Source organism: Polypterus senegalus, chromosome 14, assembly GCF_016835505.1.
Source record: "Polypterus senegalus isolate Bchr_013 chromosome 14, ASM1683550v1, whole genome shotgun sequence".
In the NCBI taxonomy this organism is placed as follows: domain Eukaryota; kingdom Metazoa; phylum Chordata; class Cladistia; order Polypteriformes; family Polypteridae; genus Polypterus; species Polypterus senegalus.
Window position 1 is genome coordinate 118,827,267 of NC_053167.1, and position 12,459 is coordinate 118,839,725.

A 12,459-nucleotide genomic window follows, 5' to 3' on the forward strand; every position below is an offset into this window, starting at 1 on the left:
GGCAAATCCACATGGACATGCAAGGTCAAGCAAAGTCCACACAGAAAGTAAGTAGGCCAGGAAAGGAATTAAGGTCCCCGGAGTTGTGACACCATAAATACGCTTATATAGAAGCATCCATCCATCCATTATCCATCCCGCTATATCCTAACTACAGGGTCACGGGGGTCTGCTGGAGCCAATCCCAGCCAACACAGGGCTCAAGGCAGGAAACAAACCCCGGGCAGGGTGCCAGCCCACCGCAGTATATAGAAACATTAAGGCCAAAAAGGCAGATGTGTGCAGGGTTTATCATGAAACAATGTTTTTTCTAATATTAAATAATCCTTTTATTATTTGGAAACATGGACGACAGCAGTATAAAAACATAGCTTACAGTGGCTTGTAGTTCAAAGTTTACAAAATCTTAAAAAAATAAATTAGACTTTCTTATTCACTCTTAACTAGTATCAAAATGCATAAGTCCAGCCATTTTTCATTTGCCTTTTGTGTGGATGAAGAGAGAAACTGCATTGTACTCCTCGAAAACGAAAGTGTCTCAGTAGTCACTGGGGATTTTCCAGACTGGTTTTGTGAAATACAGGGGATGTGCGCAGCTAGCTGGTGTAACATGAAATACAAAAGCCGTCATCTGTCTTAGCACGGCTCTCCAAACTCTTCATCTGTCATCAGAACTCCAGTATGTTCATAAATGGTCATAAAAGTGTGAAGCGAGTCTCTAAGGTGACCTTGTTTTATGTGCTCCACCAGATCAAATCCACCTAAGCCAGCAGAACTTGCGATTTGCTCTTGCTTTTTACTCGGCCCTTCCTTTTTGGCACAATCATTTAAGCCACAGGGTTGACGGTCCATCATGGCTCTTACCCTTCACTTACTGTCTCTTTCTGTCACAAGCAAATCCAATCCCCACTCTGGCGCTGTTCCACGTCCTCTGCACCATCTTTTCGTTGAGCTCCACAGATCGCAGGGCTGATCAGAACGAGATCCTCCCGGTTTCCATCTGCGATGGATTGCTTAGTTCATTAGTCTGCAAGAGGGCCCTTTCATCCCTTGACTTGATTCGGCTGAATCTTCCCCGATAGGGTCAGGTAGATTTCTGATCTAAGGAACCTTGGGTAGGAGTCCCGCTCCATGAGACCGTAGACGATTTTCTGAGCTTCATCGAAGCACGACATGGTGGGCTCTTGAACGTTGAGTCGGATTGCTTCTCTTGTGTGATGATCGATATTAATCTGCAAGAGGAGAAATCGTCAGGGTTAAATTCTTCCAAACATACCATCATTCTGCATCTCTAGAAGGCTACGGTAGTAAATCTTGTGTCTTCATTCGCGATTCCATCCACCTACTCACAAACCGTCGGGTGGATGGGAGTCCTCTGGCCATATTGTATGTGGGTCCAAGTACTCCACATTATTAAACATCTCTCTAAATCATATTGTTAGGCGAGCCTGCTCTTGATAAAGCTTTTTAAAGCTAGAAATAGTCAGGGTTGTTATTTCCCTCTTTATCTGCATTTGTGTTTATTTGCTGTTTAGAGAACCAATTTGCATAATAATTCTATTCTAAATGTAAATGTCAAACACAAGTTGAAACTAAAACTAATTGCAAAACTCTTCTCATTTTTCTTCATAAAGAGTTACACCTCTTTTATTCATATTAAACTTTATATGCTTTACTTTCTTGAAACTGATTCTTTAATATTATTACGCATAATTGAGCACTTAGAGACAGTATAACTAAAAATAGGCACAAGCTCCGAGCATGGAATCCTCTGTTCTGTTGCTTTATTAATTTTATTTTCTACTTATTATGTAACATTTTGGTTGCATTTCTTTTATTTTTCCAGTTGCAGCACAGGCAGGAGAAGTGATTCGCTCATGGTCACATGGTGTCAGCAGTGGGATTTGGACTCAAAACCACAGAAGTTTGAATTCCAAAGTCTTACACTGCGTTTTTTCAACAGATTTGTGAGACATTAGTCTTAAAAATGAAAATGATAGCACTGAGGTTACTTGAACACACAGTGTTAGGAGCAGGATTTGAACCCACAGCCTCAGGGCTTTAGCTCCAAAGGCTTAACTAATAACCCTAATTGCCTCATTCCAACAGACATTGGAAATGCTGATCCAAACAAATTAAAATTACAGCACTGCTCTTACTTTAGTAAGGTTCACTTAAAAAGATGCTAAGACTTCTTTTGTTTTGAACGGTTCAAAACAAGACCTTCAACTGTTAATTTCTAACAGGGCTTACAGTAGGGGGCACTATTGCCAAAGAGTTCCCAGATAACAGATGGAGACAAACTTTACCTCGCGAGGAGACTCTGCTTGGATGAACTGCTCATAAATCTTCTTCGCTCTCGATGCCTGCTTGGATGTGGATTTGATTTTCTTAAAATCTTCACAGGTCAGCCAAAACTCGATGTTCTCCTCGCTGAACTCGGACCTTAAGAACGTTTGAAACACGGGCAGACCGTCTGTAAGATAAATTCAAAGAGGGAAGGGAAGTTAGTGTGCGTGGTTACTTGAGAAGAATGTTCTACGTTTCTTAAAATGCAAGTTAATCCATTTGAATGGGCTATAGCGCCTTTCTGGGTGCGCACTCTAACCTCACAGCTCTAACAAAGCTAAATTATAATTGTAGAGGTTAGTGCCAGCAGGGGTCCTGGCAGCATTTACTACTAGACCTCACAATCGGTGGGATTGCTGGATCCTGCCCTACTCCCAGTGCTACCAGGGCATCCTCTGGCACCCTGGCACCCTATCACCCTAAATTGGCCTTCAGACTGCCATTTTATGTGTAAGAATGATCAAGATTCCAACTTGGGAGACTTACATTTAGACTGCAGGAGCTTCTCCAATGACTGAGACCACAGCAGAGCTTCTTCTGTGTTAAGTCTATTCAGAGGAACGGAAAAAAACAATTTGGTTAGTCAAAATAAATTGGAAAAAATCTGTTGAAAAGCATTCATCTGATTTCTGGCATGCATATTCATTTCAAGGTCACAGGGAGCCACACTTTGGGGCAATGAGTGTACCGCATGAATTATCATTGAGGCCCACGCCAGTCTGGCACAAGACACAGTAATGCACACCCACCAGAGACAGTGGGGGCAACTCGCACTAACCCACAGAGAAAGACGCAAACTCCACAAGTCAAGTATGCAAAGCTCCCCATGAATGTCATTTAATAATCCGTGCTGACTTTGCTCATCAAGTGCATTGTGCACAACTTCATCGACATCAAATGTTTTTTAATGTATAAAGTGTCAGGCAAAAATTTACTTATAAAATATGAGCATTAAAAACATGAGAAAATCAGAAAAACATTTAATTTTGCTTATTCCTCTACTGATCAGCACCTTAAACAACACAAATGTGAAAATCACCACAGAGGTTTTGTCGTAGATGATCAACAAGAAAACATGAAAACCTCCCACGGTAAAGAGAGAGTGGCACAATGGTGAGCACCACTGCCTCACCCCTCCACGGGACCGGGGATCAAGTCCAGGTTGGGTTCGAGGTTTGCACGTTCCTCTCATATTCAAATAACGCTTTCTCAAGTACCCCAAATTCATCCCCAGTCCAACTGGTGTCCCAAAGGAGTCAGTCAGGATGGCTGAACTGGACTAGTGTGCCATCAAGGGCAACTGAACTCTGCCAACGAGAGCTCTGCCGCTGTGTAAGGGCTGAGTTTAGAAAGTTGATCAAGAGATAGGAAGGAACTGTGTGACAGATAGGTACAGTAGATATAAGTGACTCTGGACATGAAAGTGGGCTTTATATGAAATACATTAAATATCACTACATAAGAGATAGAGAGAGAGATAGGAAAGGCACTATATGATAAAAAGGTAGATATCAGTGACTTTGTATTTAATGCATGCACAGATAGTGACTTATAAAAAGTTTGAAATGGTAGATGGTGCGTGTGTGAAGTCAGAGCACTTCAGAACGAGGGACAAGACAGATGGATAAGAAAGGCACTATATGAAAGATAGATAGATAGATATGAAAGGCATAATATATTAGATAGATAGATAGATAGATAGATAGATAGATATGAAAGGCGCTATATAATGGATAAATAGATAGATAGATAGATAGATAGATATGACAGGCATAATATATTAGATAGATAGATAGATAGATAGATAGATAGATAGATAGATAGATAGATAGATATGAAAGGCGCTACTGTATATAATAGATTGATAAATTGAACTTAACAACTCATTGTCAGTGATAGTACTGATGCCTTACAACAAGGAGACTGTGGTGCTCCCTATCTGGAGGTGGCATGTTCTTCTTGTGTTCATGTGGGTTTCCTACTGGTGCTCTGTGTTTCTCCTAAAGACCAAAGGTTATGTGAACTGGAATTGCTAAATAGTGTGTGTGCATGCGTGCGTGCGTGCGTGCATGTCTGTCTGTCTGTTCACCGTGTTATGGACTGGCGCCCTGTGCAGGGTTTGTTCCTGGTTTGCCACTGATGTTTGTGACCTTGCTCAAGATAAACAGATTTGAAAATAGATAGATAGATAGATAGATAGATAGATAGATAGATATGAAAGACACCATATGATAGATAGATAGATAGATAGATAGATAGATAGATAGATAGATAGATAGATAGATAGATAGATAGATAGATAGATAGATAAAGGCACTATTTAATAGAAAGCTTTCTAACATATTGATAGATCGACTGTATTCATGCAGGTTGCTTTATGCACGTATTACATGCTTGATTCTGGTATGAAGAACAACATATCTTTATCCCTGTTTATGATTTATAAGTCAGATAACCATCTATCTGCTTAATATAAATATATTTAAGAATTTTTGAATGAATTCAATGAATTCCCATTCAGAGATATGATGACTGCCTTTACTTACTTTGACAACTTTGAAGAATCAGCAGTAGGTGCAGGGCTGGGAAAAATGGACTGAAGTCGGCATATAAAATCTTTACCCCTGCAAAGAAAGAATGACAAACAAAATATACATGTTAATTACGTTTCTAATTAATAAAGAATTTTCTGGTCCTTGCCTGCGGAGGCTTCACGGGAATGCGTTGCTTCCAGCAGATTGCAGTATCAAGCCTGCAGCACAGATGCACTTTTAACTGCCTATGCTTACTTGTGAAAGTTGAAAAATAGCTGAAAGCTTTTATGAGTTTTATTATAACACTCATATCTGTAAATATATACTGATATAATTTCTATATCGATGTCATTTTGAGTAGGAAACCCTTTCAGGTGATGCATAAGCTTTAGATGAACCATTCTAACAGAACAATTGAAACTTCACCCAGAAGGGCAGCTCTTTGAGTTACTCCTGATAATCTTCATAATGATGAGGCAAATGAATCAGCTTTTGTTGAGCCTAATAAATGAGAATGTCCTCCCAAAGGTAAACTTACAAATTCTTTGTTTTCTTTCTGTCTGTCTTCTCCATGCTGTTCAAATCAGATTCTTTGAGTACGGCAGAAGGGAAGAGTAATCCTGGCATTTTGTTCAATGAGATTTCCCTGCGGAGCATCGGCCTTTGCTGCCAGTCCAGCTGCTATGTGGAGTGCCCGGGTTATGAGAGCTCTTTTTATACACGTCACGCCACGGCTGGGAGGCATGGCCAAAGCTCTCTCCGTCTTGCTATCACACACACACACACACACACACACACACACACACACACACACACATTCACTCACACCCTTGAATGCTCAAAAGGGGAAGTTATGACGTGAGGTTAGCCGCAGCAGCGTGATCTGGATGGTCCTAATTTGAACGCCTTTCCCTTAGAAGACTGAGATACAGGCATGCAGGCCACGCTGCTGTTTTAAATCAATAAATGGGGTGATGGTGAGTTTGGTTGGCACTGCGTAAGCAGAAGTTCTTAAACCATAGCTGGTCAAAAATGAATTAAACCTGGGTAAAACAAGAAATGTTCTGCTTTCAGAAGAGATGCGGAGCGATGTAAGGGTGTGTGAGACTGTCGCCTCATTCACTTTATTTGTTATTTGCAGGAATGCAGACATGTGCAGTATAACGACCTCTAAAATTAAAAAAAGATGGGAAAAAGCCAGCAAGAGCTTCCTGATGCACACAGCATGAGTAAAGAACAGGCTTCTGCTTTTTAAAAAGTTTTTTTTTTGCTTTTCTAACGTTTTTCTGTGGTTTCCGCTAGGCGGCCATCCCACGCTGTGAGACATCCATCAAGCTAAGTCATCCGCTGCGGTCGGAGGCCACGCCCTTCCCGTCTTATGCTTTCAGGCTGCAGCTCTGGAGCTGGCAGGTACTTTTCTTGGCCGTTAAACTTAAAGAAAAAAAACACAAACCAAAGCACTTAATGCAGCCAATCAGAGACAGCCAAGGAAGTGAATTTAGAAAATGCAAACCCGCGCTTTAATAAATCGAATGGCGGGAAAGCAAAAAGGCGTTTTGAAATCAGGCAGGGAGGTGGATGATGACTTTGAAGGACACGTTCTCAAATACCTGCTTGATACAGTTCAGGTGGTATGGGGCCAGAGAATATCCCAGCAGCACCAGGGTGCAAGGTAGGAACCAGGCCTGGACAGGATGCCAGTTTTAGAGCTGCCAGAGAAGCTAATCTGCATAAAAGGTGTACCCAAAAATAACCAGAATTGAAAAAAAAAAAATGTTTTAATCATTTTTTTACTAACTGAAACTTTAGTCTCCTTCAAAGTACTCTCCGTGTGAATGAATGCACTGGTGCCAACGGTTGTTCACACTGGTGGAAACATTTTTAGAATTGCTGAACAGGGATGTTGTCCAAGGCCTGCAGCGATTTTTCTTTGACTTCCTCCATGGTACAAAAACGCTTTCCTCTGAGTTCTTTTTTTCATATGTGGGAACAAGAAAAAGCAAAATCAGGTGAGTATGGAGAGTGGCAAGAACTCCAACACACACAAGTCAATTCAGAAATCTCTTCAATAGTCCGATGATGATCTTTGTAAATTGCATGGCCAACATTTTCAAGATTTTCATCCTTCGTAATTGTGGAAGGTCGGCCAGATCTTGATTGGTCTTCAAGTAACATTTCCCCTCGTTTGAAACACAAAAACCGCTCGTAGACCTGTGGTTTAATTAAATCAGGGGTGTCCAACTCCAGTCCTGGTGGACCGTAGTGGCTGAAGCTTTTAACTCTTTCCATCTTCTTAATTAGTGAGCTGTTTTTCCTGCTGATTTAACTTGTTTTGCCTTAGTTTTAATTGACGTGACTCAGACCCCCTTAGTTGTTTCTTCTTCCTTAATGAGCAGCCAAACAATAACGAGACACAAAACAAGCCACCACATGACCAGCTAACATGAGAATAAAGAAAGGTGAAGGTCTTAATAATAATAATAATAATAATACATTTTATTTATTTAGCACATTTCCCATGTCTTGGTCACGTTGGTCTGCTTAGGTCACCAAAACATCTTGGCGGTGGTCTTAGAAAAAACAGAAAATCAGCAGTCTGCTGTGGCAGGAACAAGTCATGATATTCAGTAACGGCTTTAATTAACAGCAAGAACTGGCTTCTCATTAAGAGACTGGTTGGAGTGAAATTGGTTGGAGTTTGAAATCCCAGTTTAGCTGGTCATCTGTCGGCACGTTTCTGTTTGGCTACCATTTAATGAAGAAACGCATCAGGGCTATTAAAATGAAGGGAAAAGGAGTTAATTAGCAGTGAAAGCTGCTCACTGATTAGGAAAAGAGTTAGAATAAGAATCTGAAGCCGCTGTGGTCCACCAGGTCCGGAGTTGGACACCCCTGACTTAAAACTTCCTCTTTAAAAGGACAGGCGTCCTCAATCACGGTTCTGGAGAGCCGCAGTGGCTGCAGGTTTTTGCTCCAACCCAGTTGCTTAATAAAAAGCACTTATTGCTAAAGTAACACTTCTGCTTCACTTTAGTGATTTTGAGCTCTTATTGCTTAATTTTGTCTTAAACAGCTATTTTAATTGCTCCTTATTATCAATAACATGCAAATGACAAGAGAGAGCAGCATTTCTCCATTTAGCTTATTTACATTTACACCTGTGTGTATTTATCTGCACTATTGGGTTTAATTAAATACTTGGAAGAAAAATAAAGAGAAAAAAGTGAAGGACTGAGAATTACTCGTCCATTTTAGCCTTCAAATCATTTGCATGATAGAAAGGGAAAGAAAATCTAGGATATGAGAATGACCTGACATAGCAGAGTTAATTTAATTTCATAGCTTGTTAGTGCTTTATTGGCAAGAATTGCTTTCTAATTAAGCAACCAGGTCAGAACAAAAACCTGCAGCCACTGCTGCTCTCCAGGACTGGGATTGAGGACCCCTGTTCTAGGGCATCACTACAGTTTCAGCAGCTTTTCCCAAAGACAAAACAAAATTTAGCCCAGACTCGCTGTTCTTTATGATCACCCATCACAAAAATCGCAGAACACGTTTAATAAGCACCAAGAAACAGCGACACAGAATGGCGTACGAACAATACAGAGCAATGCCACCTGGCAGACTGCCACAGAATACTGTAAGTGTGCTACACCTAGTGGTAAGTCGAGATTACACACCAGGTACAGATTCCAGTTATTTTTGGGTACCCCCTTGTATGAGTGAGGAACATCAGAATGCTAACATGGCATGGGAACAGGGGCACATTTCAAACAGACAATGACCAGGCACAGGGCAATCTCTTCATAAGGCAGCAGTGCTAACTTGAAAAAAATGAAATATTGCAGCATCCCTGGGTCCACGATGGAAAGAGACATGTTTCTCAGGTGGCCAAAGGGGAAGAATACCCAGAGAAGCCAAAGCCCCAGAGTGGGGGGCTCAGACAAAGCACTTAGAGAGTACTTCAATCACGTCACCTACTAAAGCCCACTCTCTGTGGCCACTGGGGAGCCTCGGGTCGGCTCACTGTGCCAGAGGATGGTGTGGCACATGAGTTGCCTTTGACCCCAGGTGAGAGGAGTGAGGTGGAGAAGGATGGCATGTATAGGAATGGGAAAAGGAACAAAGCAACTTTGAGTTCATGGAGCCGCAGAAGATCTGAGTGGTGTGGCGGAAGTGGCCACTGAAGATGACAATGGTCCTTTTTAGGGCCACTCACCAGCAGTGGGCACAGAGTGGCTGATTCCTCTCCTGCGTCTCCATCGATATCTGGGTCGGTACAATATGTCAGTTGAGACTTGGCTGTGTTTTCAGTAATTGGGTGCAACCCTTTACTCATCCTTTCTCTGTTCAATGAACAAAAGGTTTACACGCTTTCAGCACTAAATCTTGGCATGAAAATGGACTTCCCTGACTAGGCTATCTCCAAAAATGTCTTGCATTACACTTTTATATTTGCTTATTTGGTTAATGCCTTTATCCAAGGCAACTTACAACATTTATCATACAATTGGTTACATCTACACAAATGGATAAACCTGTTAGGAGTTGTGGTTAAAAAGGATGTTCACTTATTTTGGTATATAATGTTTTTAGGGCTGTTAAGATTTACCTCACACAGTGGCCAAAGTGGTGTGAGGCCTTGAAAAACATCTAGGGATGCATATCCGAATCCCACCAGTCTGTCCAGAGGAGGTGCACCAGAAGGCAGCCTCACTTCCACTAGAGTGCCTGGCTTCGGCCTACACCGGCCCAAATCACATCTCATTTTCTAAAACCACTTTCCTTGGCGATGGTCGTGATGGCAGCAGGCCAAGCAGACTTAACCCCACTCTTCCCTATCCCTAGCTACAGGTTCCAAGGCCTTCTCCAGAATTTCTAATTGTTACCAAGCCAGCAGAGAGATTTAATCCCTACAGTATGTTCTGGGTCTTCTGCAGGGTCTTCACTCAGCGGGATGTGCCCAGCCATCCTTGTGACATGCCCAAACTACCTCAACTGGCGACTCTGCTCTGAGGCTCTCCCAAATCAGTCAACTTCTGACCCCATCACAGAGTGTCAACCCACACACCCTGCAAAGAAACTTCATTTCTTCCACTTGTATACTTTCAATATTATTTGTTTGCTGATCACCCACAGCTCTTGGTACAGACAGAGATCAACCACTAAACCAATAATTTTGTCCTTACACTCAGCCATATGGTTCAGTACAACACCCACAGATCACCTGCCCACGCTCTAATTTACTTGTTGATCTCACATTCCCTTCTGCTATCACTTGTTTAGCAGAGATACCTGAACTCCTGCACTAAGGGCAGTTACCTTCCCTCGCCTGGAGAGAGCAATCCCATCTGTTATGAGAGTAGTGATAAGACACAGCCATGATGGAGTCCGGCAGCCACAGTGAATAAATCTGACTTAATGGCAAGTATTCAGACAGTGATTTCACTGTGTTTATATAGGGAACAAATAGCATGAAAGAAAAGCCCTGTTACTGCGGTTGGCTGGCACCCTGCCCGGGGTTTGTTTCATTCCTTGCACCCTGTGTTTGCTGGGATTGGCTGCGGCAGACCCCCATGACCCTGTAGTTAGGGTATAGCAGGTTGGATAATGGATGGATGGAAAAGCCCTGTTATCCCACATTCCTGCAGCAATTCCCAAAACACAATTATATACTTTTCAAAAACCATAAAACTATATATATTAGCATGCACCCTCCACCAGCTGTGCCTGGGAGAAGAGCTGGTCTACTGTTCTATGGTCGGGGTGGAATCCACTTTGCTCTTCCTGTAATTCTGGTTATTATTTTGTTATGCACTATCTATTGAAATGTATTTTGTAATGCATATAGTAACAAAGGGTGGCGCAGTGGTAGTGCTGCTGCCTCTCAGTAAGGAGATCCGGGTTCGCCTCCCGGGTCCTCCCTGCGTGGACTTTGCACGTTCTCCCCGTGTCTGCATGGGTTTACACCCACAGTCCAAAGACATGCAGGTTAGGTGCATTGGCGATCCTAAATTGTTGCTGGTGTATGTGTGCCCGGTGGTGGACTAGCACCCTGACTGGGGTTTGTTCCTGCCTTGCACCCTGGAATTGGCTCCAGCAGACCCCCATGAACCTGTGTTAGGATATAGCAGGTTGGAAATGACTGAATGACTGACTGTAGTAACAAAATGCATTGCATTTTTCATTCCAACAGATGGTGCATCACCCATATTAGCATTAATATAGTGCCTTTCAGATGCCTGGAGGAAGGACGGACCGGGAGAGCGGCACTACTCTTCCCTGGGTGCCTGGACAGTCCTTGAGCCCTGGAGGACTGCTGGTAGTTCGTCATTGTGCACCTGGAGAACATCCGGGCCAAGATAAAAGGGGCCGCCTCACTCCATTCGGGTTGTCAGAGTCAGGTGGAAGAGGGTGGAGCTTGTGTGAGAGAAGTGGAGGTGGCTGAAGGAACAAGGACTGAGCAAAATCTGTAAATATTGTAATTAGTGTGAATAAAGAGTGTGTGTGTTTGGACATTCTGGTGTCGTGCCTGTCTATCTATCTATCTATCTATCTATCAACAGATGTAATTACCACTCTCGACAGGGAGAAGGCGCTGTTGGGTAACCATTTCTCTTCTTTTACCTCCAGTCCCAATCCAGCCCAGGACTAGCAGCATCACTTCCTGTGCCCTCCCGTAGGAAGTCCCAACCCTTCTGCGTCACACGGGATGTTAGACACATCACATCACCGGAAGTCAGCATTGATTTATAGAACCTATGTCTGGGTTTTATTTTTCCCAATATGTTCTTGAGGTGCCACGACTCTTTATCAGTATTCTGCCCTTTTGTTTAATACAGTATACTGTATATGCTAGGCTCAGTACTTGGCATTGCCCAGGTATATTTGCATAACGGGTTAAAGGAAGAAAGCAAATATCAAAGCGTTATTTAATCGTTGACCCTTTTGCCATTACTGGCTGAAATGTAAGTGTTCCATCCATCACCTGCACTGCCCCTCTATCAATGTGTCTGCTCTGAAGAGTCGAGAATTTGCTCATAGGTCACAACAGCAGAAAGAATAAGAAACATTGATCTAAATGTCATGGGAAGGAGAAGGATGTGTGTGTAACATTTGTAAGAGGAGTTATGATGTTGAAGAGATACCTGGGGGGAGTGAGGGGTAGCTTAAGCTTGTGTCGTTTTGTAAATGTAATGAATGTGCAGCAGCTGGGAGATCAGCCCGGACAAAATGGTGAAGTTCCTCTTTTAGGGTTATAGAGAAAGGTGCCATTTGAACACCAAGATTTAAAGCCAGTAAGTCTACCCTGTCTGTGGAGATGGGTGATTGTTAGTACTGCTGCCTCACAGCTTTATGGGCCCTTATTCAGTTCCCAGCCTATTTACTTTTTACGTGTGAGAACTGAATATTTTATTTGTGTTAAAATTCAATGAAAGTGAAGTGATGTTACCTGACAATCCCAAGTTGGCCAGAGTGATGCCCTTTTTGTTATTATGGAATATTTGGCTGAGGTATGGACACAGTTCAATTGATTCTAGACATTTTCTATGTTTGGACTACAAGCAGATAAGGT

At 42.4% G+C, this 12,459-nt stretch overlaps 1 protein-coding gene across 1 annotated transcript; it reads right to left on the reverse strand.

Moving 5' to 3' along the window:
* Window positions 1–311: 311 nt before the first annotated feature.
* Window positions 312–5,579, reverse strand: LOC120514827 (regulator of G-protein signaling 21-like). Its single transcript, XM_039735420.1, has 5 exons — window positions 5,422–5,579; window positions 4,896–4,973; window positions 2,836–2,897; window positions 2,310–2,476; window positions 312–1,232 (listed from the first exon to the last, which is right to left on the reverse strand). The coding sequence occupies exons 1-5, from the start codon at window positions 5,538–5,540 to the stop codon at window positions 1,044–1,046; spliced, it is 615 nt and encodes a 204-aa protein (XP_039591354.1). The 5' UTR covers window positions 5,541–5,579; the 3' UTR covers window positions 312–1,043.
* Between the last annotated feature and the right edge of the window lie 6,880 nt (window positions 5,580–12,459).